The 17,568-nt window shown below is 43.6% G+C and overlaps 1 protein-coding gene across 1 annotated transcript in view; it reads right to left on the bottom strand.

Moving 5' to 3' along the window:
- Positions 1-1,156: 1,156 nt before the first annotated feature.
- Positions 1,157-17,568, bottom strand: part of TNFSF8 (TNF superfamily member 8) — a 30,620-nt gene continuing 14,208 nt past the window's right edge. Inside the window, exons 3-4 of the mRNA XM_028714507.2 lie at positions 14,599-14,676; positions 1,157-4,658 (exon numbers count right to left, since the gene is read on the bottom strand). Of these exons, the coding sequence (XP_028570340.2) occupies positions 4,225-4,658; positions 14,599-14,676 (512 nt within the window). The 3' untranslated portion in view covers positions 1,157-4,224. The remainder of the gene's footprint in view (positions 4,659-14,598; positions 14,677-17,568) is intronic.

Below are 17,568 nucleotides of genomic sequence, written 5' to 3'. Positions count from 1 at the left end.
GCTAACAGAAATAAGAGCTCACTTGCCCTGTTCTCAAATATTGGCTTAAAACCCAAAGGAAGCGGAAGAAGAAAGGTTACTGAGATTATATCTGTTTTCTTTAGTTCTAACAATAGGTGGTTTCTGTTTTCCCCTCAACATACTCATCCACTTCAGTGGTTGATTCAGAGCATGGATGGGGAACTGGATGTCTTCCAGACATGTGACTCAAAACTCCAGCAAGCATAGCCATGGTCCTCCATTTCTGAACTGCAGAATATAAATGTAATGGGACAATAGGTTCAATCAATATAAGTCCTGTTCAGAATCGCCCCACTGAAAATAATGAACATTACTGACTTAGATCCATTAATTCCAATGGGCCTACTCTGAGTAGAGTTTAGTTGGACACAACCCAGTGTCGATTCGTTCTGTGGCACTTTTGCATAATGCACTATTAACTCTATTGACTGGGTGTTTTTTATATTAAATTAAAACCTCAACTAATGGTTTTATGAGGTGGTCTGAGAGCTGCTTTTAGAATTTAAGTCCTTTGTTCAGACAGGTGACACAGCCTAGGGTTGCCATACATCTGGGAAATCCTGGACATGTCCTCTTTTGGGGGGTCTACATGTCCATCTGGGGGCATTTTTACAAGTTATAGCAATTGTCTGGGTCTGGGGTGTGTGTGTTTATTTTTAATTTGTTATAGTTTTTGTGTGTCTGTGAGGGCTTGGGTTCAGGCTTGGGTTCTGGCATGGTTGGTCTACCTGGAGGAGCACCTTTGCCCCCATACTTCAGCCCAGACACTGAGGTCTAGTTCTGAGGACCTTTTGGTGGTTCCCTCATTGCGAGAAGTGAAGTTACAGGGAACCAGGCAGAGGGCCTTCTTGGTAGTGGTGCCTGCCCTGCAGATGTCAAAGAGATGGATAATCATACGACCTTCCATAAACATCTGAAGGCAGCCCTGTATCAGGAAGCATTTAATGTGTGATGTTCTGTTGTGTTTTTGTATATTCTCATGGAAGGGGGCACATGAAGAATACCCTCAGTTGATGGTTGGGTCATATGGGGAGAGGTGGTCCTTTTTAGGCTTTCTCTGCTCTGTCATCTGCCCGAAAATTACAACTCTATTGCACCATGCTCTTACTCTATAACAGGATATCCTAAGCATCGCTTTCATTTATAGTGTGCTTTTATTTCTCATTATGCTGATCACAAGATAGTGGGATAGTGTGAATATTTGCTAAACAAGGAATATTGCCAAGCTCACATGCAGGTGGTGAGGGCTAAAGCACGGGATGATGTAATCGTTACAGGACAATCATTTTGGGATCAGACAGGCTACAGCTTTATTGATTACAGATGTCATTAGGTTTTGGCATAAGCATTGGGTGTGTATCCTGAATCATCCAGCCTCCCTGCTGTCAAGAACTTTACAAAGATTAATAACCATTTATATACACTTTAGCTTCTTTTATTAAACATCTGTACTCTGTTCATGTAATTTATTCCAGAGTAATCTTAACTGGGATGCAGTGGAGAATAGGAATGAAGGAGAAATTTTAATCCGTTTGCACTGTAAGAGACATTTGACAATAGCATGGACTACCTTGGAAGGTAGTAAACTCACCTTCCTTGGAGGTTTTTAAGCAGGTCGGATGGCTGACTGTCAGGAGTTATTTAGCTGTGAATTCTGCATTTCTAAACAAAAACATTTCAGGGGGTTATAGTAGATAACCCTAGGGGTCCCTTCCAACTCTGCAATTCTGGGGTACTTGTTAGAATCATAGAACTATAGAGTTCCTGAGGGGATATTGACAGCAGTCCCTTGACATAGCTATCTCACTTTCCGTGGAGATTTGGGCTTTCAGCACCCTATCTCCTCTGAAGAGGCAGGGACCTATGAGGATGGGGCACCCTTGAAGGCTGACAGATCCAATGGGTTTCCAGGTGACTCTCTGGGATTTTCTGACTGATATGCTTGGTGCTTCTGTCAAAGCCCTGGATGACTTCTGAACATCAGAACGGCTTAGGCCATTGACATGATTGCCCCTGAGTACTCTCTCTCACTTTGTGGAGCCTGCTTGCTTCTCTGGTATATTCCAGAGCTTAGATTAAGGAAACAAGCTGGGAGATAGGTTGAACGCGAGTAGAGGAAAACTCTAATCAAATGCAATTGAACACGGTGAGGGCTCATCATCAAGCCTACCTAGTGGCAATGAAGGCATACTTTGCTGCCTCCATTGCATCCTCACTGTGCTGCCCAGCAGAACTTCTATTGGGAGTGTGAGGCCTTGAACAGTTTGGCCCAAGGAGGTGGCGGAACCGACAGTAGCTCGTTGTGGCTTGTTTGCAAAGCATTGTGAGGATAAAATTGCGTGCATCTGCAAGAATCTAGACTCTGCTATTACAGTAGATGAATCTCAAGAGATGTCCAGGCTGTGGACCACTAGTGGCTCCCAACCCACCATTTTCCGTTTCATGTTGCATTATGGATTTAGGGATTTTTTCCAAAAGAAAAGAGAAAAAATAACCAGTGGTATTCTAATAGAATTGTCATTGATTGGTAGTTTCATATAGTGCCTCCTAAAACATCAACAAAAGTTAAGAGTTATACCATTCCTCAGAAATTGCATTTCTGAAAAAGAAACTTGCTAAGGTTTGACTTTTTGGAAGTCACATTGAAGTTCTCTCAGATTTTGGGGAAATGTCATTTGAGCTTTAAGGTCATCTTGAAGATACAGCTTTTCTCTTCTTCTAACAATATTATACACAGCTATTCCAATTTCTAAATAAATTCCACTGTGTTTAACAGGCTTATTCCCAGGAAATTGGGTGTGGGATTGCATCCCTGGAATATAAATCCAATGGGCAAAATTGACTTTTAGGTCCAATTATTCTCAGCAGGAGAGAGAAGGGCTACAATCCTATGCACTAGGCCTGGGAAATAATTTTCCACATACCCTTCTGAGCAAGCTTCCTACAGCCACATGCCAAAGTGGTGTGTGAGCCAGCTGAAAGACTAGGCAGAGCAAAAAATGTGAATGTTACTTTTTCCAGTAGGCTAGTTTCTATACACAGTCACGTACCGCTCTCTATCATCTGACCAGGTTTGCAAGAGGCATTGACAGAGATAGTGAATGGTGTGGCCTGGGGAGAGTGGCTGAAGAACTGGTGCAGCCTGGTGGAAATCCCAAGGGCCAAATAAAGAGGCCTGGATGGGCACATATGAACCCACACCTGAGGTTCTTCTATCCCTGTCAGTGGACTCGATGTGGCTTATACAGTGGTGCCTCGCAAGACGAAATTAATTCATTCCGCAAGTTTTGTCGTCTTGCGATTTTTTTCATCTTGCGAAGCACGGTGTCGGGAAAGTTTTGGAAAAGCTTCAAAAATCACCAAAGTCTTTAAAAACCTCAAAAAAGGCTACCACACCGCGTTCTATGAGTTGCTCCTCGAAGTCAAGTCGCAACTGTATTAACGGTGTTAAGAAAAAGGAAACAAACTTGCAAGACATTTCCGTCTTGCGAAGCAAGCCCATAGGGAAAATCGTCTTGCGAAGCAGCTCAAAAAACAAAAAACCCTTTTGCCTAGCGAGTTTTTTGTCTTGCGAGGCATTCGTCTTGCGAGGTACCACTGTATTGGAGCAAACATGTAGAACTGCACCACAAAGCTCTTCCACTGAAATCAATGGGACATATAACTGCTAGATCATACCTGCATTTTCTCCTACCATATAAATAAAAGAAAAGAAAATATAGCACCCAGACCCCCCCCCCCCCATTTCTATGCCAGTTCAGGGTATCCTTGTATTTTATAAGATCAGAAATACCTTTTAACTTTTCTGCAGCAATAACAGGTTTGTTTCTTTGTGTGTGTATGTGTATTTCACACCCCACTTTCTGCCATTGGTGAGTGGTGCCCAAAGGGACTGGGAGGGAGGGCAGAAGCCAGATCCAGATCCAGAGCCAATGACAGGTAGAGTCAACTAATTCCCGTTTTGTCCCCATCCTCCTCCCCTTTGAGTTCTACCAGGATAACACTATGAAGCAAAGAAGAAGGCAGGCAAGGGCAGGCAGATGTTGATGGGGCAGTGCCCTGTTTGTCCTAGTGGACCAGCCTCCACTGTTCTCTGCATAATAGCCACCAAATGTTCCATAGTCCCTTCAAGAGGGCCTGAATTTGGCACATCTCAAATGACAGGCCCTCAGTATACATATACTTTATTTAGAACAATTAAAGTCATTTTTCATCTTCTGTCCTGAACAAAGAGTACCTCCAGTTTTCACCAGTGTACTTGAAGGCTCCAAAAACATTGTTTTCAGGAAAGTCAGATACATCCACATATCTGAAGTCATTGACCTGTACTCCTATTGTATTCCCCTTCTTCAATTCTGTCAGTAAAGTTACAAAGAGGTCTTGTCTTTTGTCTCTGAAAGTTTTCTGAGAGCTGCACAAAGTGAGCAAAGTTGACCTTGCCACAGATGTGTTCACAAGAATCTCCAACTTTATGGTGATTTCCCCACCTTTGCACTCGGCAATGTAAAAGTGCAAATGACAATAAATGAAGTACATTCCAGGTGTCTGGATCACCAGCCTTCCATGGTTGTAGTGAATGTTGTACAGGATGCCCTCATTAATCCATCGCAGTTCTGACTGGTTGATTGGCCTAAGCACTAAAGAAAGGAGAGGATGAGATATAAGCATTCATCATTTAAAATGGGTGGGAAGCCAATTTCAGCCAGACGGTCACATTATCTTCTGGGACAACTGTGTCAGAGGTGGGTGGGGCCAGGGACAAAAGTGAGAGGCCCGGCAAATGCAATTTTTGCCTTTGTACTGTTTTCTACATGCACTCACATACTCCTCTCTATCCTCCATCTAAGCAAGCAAGAAACATTATTACAGCTCAAGGACATATTCCACTCAGGGGGGTGGGGAACACTCAATGAAGCAGAGCCAGTGAGTGGTGGGGCCTGGGGGAGGGAGTGTGGTGTGGAGAGTCCCAAGGGCCAGATAACTTAGAGGGTAACATTTGGTTCCAGGGTTTCCCACCCATGATTTATCCAATCCATTGCTGTAATACGAGAGGCCCTATCAAGATTGGCATTCTGTCAGCTCTTGACAAGATACCTGTTTAGTGAAACATTCCCCTGAACTTGAACTTCCTGTTATAATTGTTTTAATTGCTTTACTAAAAAAGTTTTAAATTGTTATGTCTTTCAACCATATTGTAACTTGTTTTATTGCACATTTTAATCATGGATGTTTTTTGAATGCTTTAATGAAATTGTTTTATTGTGGATTTTAATTCTGTGTGCATATTACAATTGATTATATACTTGTAAACTGCCTATAAGCCATTTTTGCCGGTAAGCAGTACAGTGGTACCTCGGGTTACAGACGCTTCAGGTTACAGACTCCGCTAACCCAGAAATAGTACCTCGGGTCATAGCTGTCAACCTTCCCTTTTTTTGTGGGAAATTCCCTTATTCCAGCGCCATTTCCCACGGCTTCCCGCTGCTATCCTGGATTGTTAGATATCCTGTAGACTGTCCCCGGGACAGGTGAGGCTGCTGATCCCTTATTTTCAAATCTGAAAGTTGACAGCTATGCCTCGGGTTAAGAACTTTACCTCAGGTTGAGAACAGAAATCGTGCGGCGGCAGCAGGAGGCCCCATTAGCTAAAGTGGTGCCTCAGGTTAAGAACAGTTTCAGGTTAAGAACGGACCTCCGGAACAAATTAAGCAAATTAAGTTCTTAACCCAAGGTACCACTGTATAGCTATTAATCACAATAATACAAAAGGATAGCAATTAAATGTATTGGCGTAGAGACAACTTTAAGGAATGCAAAAACTACGGTAGGTATGGATCTTATATGTAAACAGTTAATTATATATCTCTTGGTGGTCACTTGATTAATAATTGCTTAGGGCTGGAAAGATGTGTCATGTTATACTTTAGACTGACTCAAGAAAATTATATCCAATGCTCAGGGAAATTGACCTGTTGTCTTTATGTGGTTAGGGATAGCACTGATCTTTCTGATTTCACTTCTATTTGAGGGTTAATGATTAATTATGTGGGGCTGCCTCTGAAGATGGTTCAGAAGCTTCAGCTGGTGCAGAATTCGACAGCCAGGCTGCTCACTGGGACAAGACGGTTTGAGCATATTATTACACTGATACTGGCCTGACTGCACTGGCTGCCAATTAGCATATAGGCCCAGTTCAAAGTGCTGGTTTTGACCTATAAAGCCTTAAATGGCTCAGGACCACAATACCTCAAGGACTGCCTCTCCCCATTTAACCGTCATGGTCTCTGCCTTCATCCTCTAAGGCCCTTTTTCGTGTGCCTCCTCCATGTGAGGTCCGGAGCGTGGCAACACAAGAACTCCCTGCTTGTGGAATGCTCTCCACAGGGAGACACCTTCATTATATATTTTTAGATGCCAGGCAAAAACATTCCTCTTCCGCCTTCAGCTGATTAATATTCCATAGCCTTTTAAATGTGTCTGTGGGAAGGGGGGGGTAAAGTGTAGGTGGGTTCCCATGAGGCAAGACACAGTGATAACAGCAAGAACCTTTACTGAACTACGTAACTGGGAAACAGAGCCAAAGCAACTACTTATATAAATTTCTGAAAGCCTGGGCCACTCCCACTCCCAACATGATTGGCTGTCTACACTTCCAAACTGGAAATCATGACTCAGAGTTCAAGGGCCAATGGCAGAGGCTAAAATCCTTAAAAGTTCTGTGATTGGACAACATGTATCGAATCAGAACACAGGAGCTCAGAATCCTTAGTCCAGACTCCAGACTCAAGCTCAGGCAAACACAGACCACTGAATACATAACACCAGGGTTATTGTTTTGCTGTTTTAATTATTTCTTGTGTTTTTATCCTGTATTTTATTCTGTGAACTGCACTGAGTTCTTATGATGAAGGGTGGTATATAAATCTAATGAACAATAAATAATAATAAAAACTATACGACAACACAATTACAAACAGGCAATATCCTTTTCTTATCTTTCCTTTTCTTGTTCAATGTAAATCCCATTTATTACTTTTACACCCCATTTATAACTTTACAACTATATTCATTCTATTTACTCCTGATATGTTACTATTTGAGTTTTGGATTTTATCATCAAAAGCTCCTTGTACTGAATTCATACAATTTTTGGTTTGTCTTTTTCCATTTGTACTGTCTGCTTTATTGTTTAATAAAATAATAATAATCCATCAATAATTTTATTTAGAAAAAGCTGGGTACCAGGGTTGGTGCCAGGATTTTGGGGGCCCTGGGGCAAGCAGTCACCAGTGAGTCACACTACCCAGTGTTTCCATCACCTCTGCATCACTGACCACACATTGGCTTTCCTTCTGTCCCTACTCTGTCCACCTCCCAGAGGAAAAGTCAAGGACTCTGGCAGTGAACTGCTCCTTCTTCTCCCACTGCTCATTTGCTCAGAAATAATAGGTATTCAATAGTGATAAGAAGATGCAGTAGGGCCAGATGGCTCCAGATACTGCACATGTACCTCCTGCTGGGGCATGCACCGTGCCATGAGCTCAATAATGTTGACCACCCAATAGGATTTTCACTTTTTTACTTCTTTGTTCTTCTGTGGCTTTGCATCATCCTCAGTTCCTGTCCTGAATTCTTGTTTAAAATAGAGAGTTTCTTTAATTTTTTTTATAATGTGCTCTGAAACTTTCCATTCATTTGTCCGCCCCCCCATGCTACCAATGCTCATTAATAAGAAACTGAGAAACCTAACAGCCAAATCTAATCTTCATTTGATTGTATGATAAAATGCAACATACTTCTGTTTGTGTGGCATTGTGTGGATTCTGTTTGTGTTGCATTTTACTAATGGGAACACACACATTTCTGCCCGTGCAAAAATGTTAATACAACCTCACGTTGCCCTTAAGTAGGCAATAGTGTACCACCTTCTCAAAAGGTGGTCATTGGATCTGGAAATATTAGATCAGGTATCTTCAACCTTCTCAGGCCCAGGACCACTTTAAACTCAAACATGTATTTGGGGACCCATTTCTTATATATTTGCATTGTATTGGTGCTCCTATTGCAACCCACATTGGATCAGGCCACGACCCAGTAGTGGATCCTGAGTCCTGACCCAGCGGTTGAAGACCAGATAACTATTGCCCAGTCACTAATATCCCTTTTTAGGTCAAGTGCTCTAGAATTTGGAAACAGTTCAATTTCAGGTATGCTTGAAGGACACAGATCATCTAGATTCATTTCAAGCAAACTTCAGACTCAGGTGGGAAGAACAAGCCTTTTAGTTTCAGCTCCTCTCAGAAACTATCACTGTCAAATTCACTAATTCTGTGTTGTTGTTGTTATTTTATTTTATTTTATTGCAATTGCACCAAGAAGCACAAATAGATGTTGGTATATATTCAAAGAACCAGGTACTGAAAAGTCTTGAAGCAGGGTAGAGATTGAGAACCTGTAACCCTCCAGATGTAGTTTAACTATAACCCCCATCATCCTTGGCCATTGGACATAGTGGCAGAGGCTGATGGGAGTCCAATAGCAGCTGGAGGGCTACAGGTTCCCCATCCCTGAATTAGGAACTCCAGCAAACGGGGTTTGGTGCCTGACCTTCTGCTACATCACCAGCAGAAACAGGTATGTTAGGATCTGTGAATTAAGCACCCACTTCCGAGCTTGAATCTAGTCAGCAGAGTCAATGTGAACACTCCACCAAGTCAATGTGGACACACCAGGCCATATACAGCAGAAGTAGAGAACTTCTGGCTCTCCATATGTTGTTGGACTCCAACTCTCAACAGCCTCAATGGACATGTCCAGTGGCCAGGGATGATGGGTCTTAGGAGTCCAGCAGCATTTGGAGGTTGACAGATTCCTCATCCCTGATATAATAAAGCCTTCAGTTGTGTTCAGCTAAGTCATACTCAAAGTATAGACCCACTGAAATGAATGGGCATGGCTATCTGAAGCCTATTCATTTCAGTGGGTCTGCTCTGAGTAGAATTCAGTTGACGATGACCCTTCAGATCCAAAATCTTCTCAATTGCAACCTGTTTTAGAATTTAGTTAAGAAAACATGCTAGGAGCAAAATCTGTAAGTAACCGACTCAACATAAAGCATGTTCCTCCTGAAGATGTAATCCCAGAGGAACTTCTTTGTGTATCAGAAACTTCAGTTACATCAGTAACTGTGTATGACTATTGCATAGGACTGAGTCAAATCCTGTCATGCAGCACATCTGCAGGTGGTGGCACACACTTCTGCAGTCCCAGCAGCAGCATAGGAGAAAGCTGAAGGAAATTAGTCATTGAATAGTTTCTAGTTTTGGCTCCTCATTTGACCTTCCTGCTCTTACGTCTGGTTCAGTTTCGCCCTTATGGCTGCTTTCAGCTGAGCTCTGAGAATGCAAGTGGATGTGGATTGAGATCATCCAGTTGATGCAACCATTTGTTGCATGACCAGCTGATGACATTGTGGTGAGATAGAAGCTCATCAATCAAAAGGCTTTCAAGGCAATCTGAAACCTCCAACTGTGCCAAACTAATCAGTAGATTACTTTGCCTCACCCAGAGCAGAAGAGCAGAAGGCCCTTCATCAGGGCTAGATTAACTATTAAGCAAAGTAAGCAGTGTTTAAGGCATCAAGGGAAGGGGGGCACCACAAACATTTCCCATTGCCAGATTTTTAACATTAATTGGCAGAAATTGCTCAGTGAGCTTTCATTTTCTTGGTTGAAGTATATTAAAAACCACAACAGAACAACCAACAACTATGCAACAAGGCAAGCTGGATGCCTTATCTCTACTAAATATAGAAGCAGATGTTCTGGGAAATGATATATAATTAGCTGGGGGGGGGGGATGTTCAATATAACTTTTTTTAAGAAACCAGAAGCTTTTCTTTTAGGAATACTTGGTGACCCTTGGGGTGTTCCTTCCAACTCTACCATTATATAATTCTACTATTATTATTAGTTAAGCGTGTTAGATGCCTACTATAAAAAATTGTCTCAAGGTGACAAGAAGATAGTTGTTGGAAATCCTGCAGTAGAATGGCCTAATGAGGACTCTTGGTTTCTCCCTATTACCCATGAAGCTTTTTAAGCCAAGTCACATGCACCTGTCATCAGTTTAGTGCAAATTTCTCCAACAGATACATTTGCCAACATCATAATTCTTTACTTCATGTGCTGTGGTGTTGAAGTTAGAGTGATGGACTAGGACCTGGGAGACCAGATTTCAAATCCCCACTTGGCAATGAAGTTCACTGGGTCGTCATCTCTTAGCCTACTTCACAGGGCTCTTGTGGAGGAGGGAAAGAACCATGTATGCCACCTTGAGCTCCTTGGGGGGGGGGAGTGGGCTAGAAATGCAACACACGGAAGCACAAAAGCGCCTGATTGTTGAGCTTGGTGACATCTGGAGATGGTATGGGTGTTTTGTTCCTCTGTAACCAATTCCTTCCCTCTCTACAACACTCCCAAAGGTTAAGTAGACTTCAATAAGAAAGATGTGTTGAACAATAAAGTTCTTATTATATAGTTCTGCTATGTACTAAGTTGAATAGGATCCAAAATGCAGCAGTCTGATTGGTCCTAGTACAATAGGATTCAGAATGCAGCAGCCTGATTGGTCCTAGAACAATAGGCTCCAGAATGCAGCAGCCTGATTGGTCCACAGGAGCCACCCAATCCAGCTCCAGGTGGAAGTGAATCCGTGACCTGATTGGCTCACAGGAGAATCCTGGAATTAGCCAATCACATGCAGGCCATTGTGTAAATAATGTATATAAAGCAGACATTCTGGAGGAACTTGCATTCCTCCTCACCACCATGAGCTGAATAAAGAGCATGAAATCCACTCTCGACTCTGAATATATTTTACTGGCGACGAGGATGGGAGCTAAGCTCAACACATGTAAGGTATCTGAATTCTACTTTCCCCACAGGGGTGGTGGAGGAGAATAATTCAGGAAAGTCTGAGCAGTGTTCACAAGCCTACTGCTCATTTACATTTAACCATTGCTTGTTTAAGACATGCTTACTGTGACATGCACACTGGGCAATATGCAGGGGAAGCGTGTCCCTTTTCTCAGCGGGAAAATGCCACCCTGCCCCTGCCCCCTGGCTGTAATGTAGCCTTCCTTACCTGGGTAGTGTAGTGGTGCCCACAAAGTAGTGGGGGCAGGTTCCACATGAGATCTTGCAAGATGTCAATGCTTCTCTGTCACTGCCAGAGGTAGCAAGGCAGGCAAGGTGCCCACAGGGACACCACCTCTCGAGCTTCTACCACTGGTGACAACTGCCTCAGCCTGTCTCATGGGCAGGTCTGCCTGCCAATATGTGTAGACTGGCATGGAGATAAGCTACAAATTTCCTGATTGGTTTTGTTTATATATGTGATACAAGGTGTAGGGCAGGCAAAGACAGCGAGGCAGTCACCTCAGGCAGCATGCTGGGAACAGCTGGCAGGGGCAGCAGGTCTGGGGCCCCAAGAGCACATCTCTCACCGCCTCCTGTGCTTGTTGCTTGCTGTCATCGCCACCTCGCTTCCTGCTCCAGCCCTACCCACTGTTTGCTCCTCTCTGGCTGCCTTTTTTCTCCCCTGCTTCCTTCAGAAATCAGATGCTCCCCTTCACTGCCTCTGGTTGCCTCAGGTGGAGGACGTGGCAATGGTGGGGGAAGGGTGGACCATTTTCTGCTTTGCCTCAAGCAACAACACATCATGGGCTGGCCCTGGCCAAAGATGCCATAAGGCCAAATGAGTGTTTGTGGTGTAGAAGAAGAAGAAGAAGAAGAGTTTGGATTTGATATCCCGCTTTATCACTACCCGAAGGAGTCTCAAAGCGGCTAACATTCTCCTTTCCCTTCCTCCCCCACAACAAACACTCTGTGAGGTGAGTGGGGCTGAGAGACTTCAAAGAAGTGTGACTGGCCCAAGGTCACCCAGCAGCTGCATGTGGAGGAGCGGAGACGCGAACCCGGTTCCCCAGATTGCAAGACTACCGCTCTTAACCACTACACCACACTGGCACTGTAGGGGGCTTCTATTCTTCCCACGCCTAATCTGGATTGAGTCTCAATCCCAGCTATGCCCGGGATATTCTGGATGATGATGATGATGATGATGATGATAATAATAATAATAATAATAATAATAATAATAATAATAATAATAAAAAAATTAATAATAATAATTTATTATTTATACCCCGCCCATCTGGCTGAGTTTCCCCAGCTACTCTGGGTGGCTTCCAATCGAGTGTTAAAAACAATACAGCATTAAATATTAAAAACTTCCCTAAAGAGGGCTGCCTTCAGATGTCTTTTAAAGATAAGATAGCTGCTTATTTCCTTCACATCTGAAGGGAGGGTGTTCCACAGGGCAGCGCCACTGCCGAGAAGGCCCTCTGTCTGGTTCTCTGTAACCTCACTTCTTGCAATGAGGGCACCGCCAGAAGGCCTTCTCGGTATAAGGAACTATGGGGGTGGAGACGCTCCTTCAGATATACAGGACCGAGGCCGTTTAGGATGTATGGCAGCCCTAATGTTAACTATAAAAACTTTATGGCAGGGATGGGCAACCTTTGGTCTTCTGGATGTCATTGGAGTGCAACTCCCATCGGCCCCCAAAGGGCATGGTTAAGAGCCAAGAATGATAAGGCCAATATCTTGTTAGGACCAACGCTTCCCCATTCTTGCTCTATGGAAACACAAGCAAGGAAAATTATCCCAGTTGTAACCACCAGATCCTTATTTCTGGTTGCCTGCTGCAGCCAGGACAGAAGCAGAATGTATGGAGATTTGTTTTCCTTCTATTGTCACCATGGCTGGCACAGTTTGAGTCTAATTTTGTAGGGAATGAGAGGGACTGAATCCTTATCATACCCAGCACTCACCTGATACCAGACATGGAGTCCTTAGAGCAGGGCTTTGGCCCTCCAGATGTTGCTGAACTACAACTCCCATCAGCCCCAGCAAACATGGCCAATAACTAAGGATGATGGGAGTTGTAGTTCAGCAACACCTTCCTTAGAGGATAAATCAGGTGCTCCAAGGACCCTGAGGAGCTGACAGGTTTCCTTGGAGCCAGGGCTGAGGGGCCCTCTGGGAGAGACCTGCTAAAGAACCCTTGGAACTGTCAGAGGAAGTGCAGTCATCACAACTCCAGACATGAAGAACACCAGTGCCAAAAGGTCTGCTAAGACAGATGACATGGCATGTGGCTGCAGACCCAGAGTCATCATGTGGCATGTGAGTAGTGTGGGATGTTATCCATTGGAACAATCAAATGCAACATTCCTTATTTCCCTAGAGCGGGCACAGGCAGGGGGACATCCAGTCAGTGTAACTTCCTGTTCCACTGGTCTGGAGTTTCCTCCCCCTGCATGTGATCTGGGAGATGGGCACGGCTCTGGCTGACTCCATAAAAGGAGTCATACACCCATTTTGTCAGTCTTGAAGTTGTCTTATTCCAGTGTTGTCTTGTTCTCTCTTTTTGCTGTCATGCTACTCTCCTCTAGCCATTTTGTTCTATTAATATAATTTTGCTGTCTGCTGGCTCTCAGCCAGCAGCACACAAGTTCAGTCTCCATATGAGACAAACTCACTGTTTCTTTGTGTAACTATTAAGTAAAGCCTGCCTTTCAGGGATCAAATCGTGAACTGAAATGTGAGTAAACTTTTTGTTACTTTACTCAGAAAGACTCTTGTGTCTTTATTCTTTTAAGAGGGATCAATGGGGACACCAGGAAATAATCAAATCCGCAAACTAGCTTCCAGCTATATTGAGGGGAATTTGCTCTGCTACATCACTCACTAGCGTGAGTGAAGGAAGGATACTACTTAATCATTATATTCTTTCCTACAATCCTTAACATTCCCACAAGTAGAAGAAGACTGGGTCTCCTTGTGTGTAAGGGGTCCCTGAAATGCATTTATTATCAGCAGCTGTGGCTGGGGTTTGTTCTAAGAAGTCAGAGAAGGCGAGCCTTCCATTTTATGATGGCAACAAAAGTCTGTGTTTCCTTGTTCCCAAGTCTATCTTGCTACGCTGTAGCAATTCTTTGTGATATTGACCTTGAACTGGCCTTATCTCTAGATCATGTTTTTGACCTGGGCTGATAATCTGTGCTTGACCTTGGTTTAGACCGCGCACTGCATTACCAACTATGGCTTTGCAAGTGAGTGTGCCCACTTACTGTCTCCTAGGAGTGAGACCTTAGCTGCTGAAGGCATTGGCTGGAGTGCGACAAAAAATAAAGGCCCAGATAGGGGACTCAGTCTAGGTGGATAGCAAAACGAACATAGGAAGCTGGCTTATCCTGAGTTAGACTATTGGTCCATCTAGCAGAGTACTGTACTGCCTACGCTGACTGGCAATCCTATGGATCCATAGATATCTACAACATGCCTCTGGAACACCCTATTCTACACACATGTATACAGTGGAGAGTCATGGGGTAGGTAAGAGCATTTGTGGAACTCAAAGAATATAAGGTATATAGAATGAGGCAATGAGGCTTTTATGGTGGGAGAGGGCAACCTCTCATACTTTGATTTATAGACTATTCTCACTGACCTTGAAGATATGCAGCTGCTTTCTCAGATGCCATTGTCTGCAGACCTTTCAAAGCCTCTGCTGATATTTTCCATGGCACTGAAAAGACAAGAAGAAAACAAACAAAACCCTTGTTACTACCAGGGCCTTGCAGAGCCAGGCAGAGGCCCGGGCCAGGTAGATAATGTGCCCCCCTCTTTTTTTTACCCTGGGGATAACTGAAGTCTTATAAACAAGTAAGTACAGTGGTACCTCGGGTTAAGTACTTAATTCGTTCCAGAGGTCCGTTCTTAACCTGAAACTGTTCTTAACCCGAAGCACCACTTTAGCTAATGGGGCCTCCCGCTGCTGTCATGCCGCCGGAGCACGATTTCTGTTCTCATGCTGAAGCAAAGTTCTTAACCGGAAGCACTATTTCTGGGTGTGTAACCTGAAGCGTATGTAACCCGAGGTACCACTGTATATAAATAATTTTGTGAATATGCTGACTGAGGCCCCCTTTGGAATCAAAGGCCCGGGCCAAGTGGCCCATATGGTCCTCCCTCTATCTGGGCCTGGTTACTACTGCTCTTTCTTTAAATAAAAATGATGCTCCAAGGTGACTTAGAATCCCTACTAAGGACCACAGAAAGGTGCCAAAGTTGTGGGATTCAAATATTGGTGTTTTTTGGAATTATTATCCGAGGGCCAGGAAGCAGGTGTGGGAGAAAAGTACTGGTAGTTGTTTTTTTTTAAAAAAAAACACACAACAACATTTCTTTATTAATGCATTGAATCAGATAATGTGAGTTTATGGGTGGGATAATGAACTTTCAGTGTGCTTAATTCACCAAGAATCACCTAGAGACACCATCTCAAATTATAAACAGTGATTCAGCTTTTTGAGTTCCATCACTAAGGAAGAATTTCACAATTTAAGAACATTACTGTATTGGCTTGGCAAGGATCAGAGCCTGATGCTGAGGCTTGATTGGTGTCAATAATTATGACTTTACATTGTTGTTGTTGTTTAGTCGTTTAGTGGTGTCCGACTCTTCGTGACCCCATGGACCAGAGCACGCCAGGCACTTCTGTCTTCCACTGCCTCCCACAGTCAAGTTCATGCTAGTAGCTTCGAGAACACTATCCAACCATGTCGTCCTCTGTCGTCCCCTTCTCCTTATGCCCTGCATCTTTCCCAACATCAGGGTCTTTTCCAGGGAGTCTTCTCTTCTCATGAGGTGGCCAAAGTATTGGAGCCTCAGCTTCAGGATCTGTCCTTCCAGTGAGCACTCAGGGCTGATTTCCTTAGGAGTGGATAGGTCTGATCTTCTTGCAGTCCGTGAGAATCTCAAGAGTCTCCTCCAGCACCATAATTCAAAAGCATCAATTCTTCTGCGATCAGCCTTCTTTATGGTCCAGCTCTCACTTTACACTAGATGGATGCAGGATTCTTAGAAACAGGTTGTGTACATCTAACACATTTCTCATATGTGATAGAACAGAGCCTTCTACTGGCTTTAGGTGGAAATTTCATGCCTGAACTCAGCTGGGACAACAAATATGTTATTAATACTTCTCTAGGTTCTTTCACTTGATAAAACATGTTTTTCAGTTATTGCCTGGCATTCTGAATGGTTTATGTATCACAACGCTTAACAAACAGCACTGTAACTACAAGATCTAAGCAAAGACTTCTACGGGTACAAGGTGTAGAATGGAGGTAGCCCACATGGTACCCTCCAGATTTTTTTTGGACTCAAAGTCACATCAGCTGTAGTCAGCAGGGCTAATGGAAGTTGGAACCTAGCAACCTCTAGAGCACTGGTGAGGAATCTCCTACCAGCAGATCTAAGTAGATGAGACACAGGTTCCAATTTAGCCTATCAGTGTGATATGTGGAACACATTCTATGGCTGTGTACCCACATACCAATCCAACTCAGAGTCCACCTTGGATCCAGGCTCCAAATTGATTTGGGGGCCTATTTTAATGTTGTCAGAAAGGTGGTAACAGGGGAAGAAGAAAAACTGCACTCAATCCTTCTGGATGCTGCCTTGCCAACATGTTCCCTAGGGAAATTGCACTGGTCAAGGAGCCCATGCAGAAAGCAGGCGTTAATGTTCTGCTCATTGGCTGCTTGTTGTTTCACCACTTGTGCTCCTCGCAGGGAAGGGTTGGTGAAGGAGGCTGTGCAGAGGTTGCCTGCCCTGTCTTTTGACAGCACCGGATTGCTCTAGGTGAGTCAATTTGGCATGGGACAACCAAATCCAGCCAAAGCTGATTTTGTTCAGAATTTGGGTTTCATCAGAATCAGGGCATAGCCCTAGTACAGTGATGGTGAACCTTTTAGAGACCAAGTGCCCAAACTGCAACCCAAAACCCACTTATTTATTGCAAAGTGTCAATGGGGCAATTTAACCTGTATATCCCATTTTTTTCTGTGTGTTTCACGTTTCTTCTTTATGACTGCTGTTGTAATAAATTATCATTCATATTCGGTTCAAATTGGGAAAAATAAATACTGTACAGTGGTACCTCAGTTTTCGATTAGCTTAGTTCGACATCTGGTAACCTTAGCATAACAGGATTTAACCCCTTCACTTATCAGCCAATGAATGGGACTTTAATCCTGCTCAGTTTGGTAGGGTTCCACATCAAATCAGGAAGGGATTTGTATCAGAATCCTTTGCTAAAACTGAGAGGAGAAGGGAAAGCTTCCTTTTAGCAACACCTTGTAAGGTGCATTTCCAAAGTACATTGCAGCTGGCATTGTATCATGACTTCAGATGATTGACAACTGGGAGGTCCCTCAAGGCTGATCCTGATAATGATCTGACCTGTTGAACCAAGAAGCTTGTCTACCCTAGGACTAAATGGATGGGCCATCTTTCTGGATCAGTAGAAAATACCGTAGATTTCAATATTCAGTCAAGGGTAAATGAATGAAACACAGCGCTGACTGCACAAAAGCAGAGCTTTGCCTCTCTAGGATATTGATTCTGTGACACT

The sequence above is a fragment of the Podarcis muralis genome, chromosome Z (genome assembly GCF_964188315.1).
Source record: "Podarcis muralis chromosome Z, rPodMur119.hap1.1, whole genome shotgun sequence".
In the NCBI taxonomy this organism is placed as follows: Eukaryota; Metazoa; Chordata; class Lepidosauria; order Squamata; family Lacertidae; genus Podarcis; species Podarcis muralis.
The sequence above is the reverse complement of the archived record's forward strand: the minus strand, read 5'-3'. Positions and strand labels throughout refer to the sequence as shown.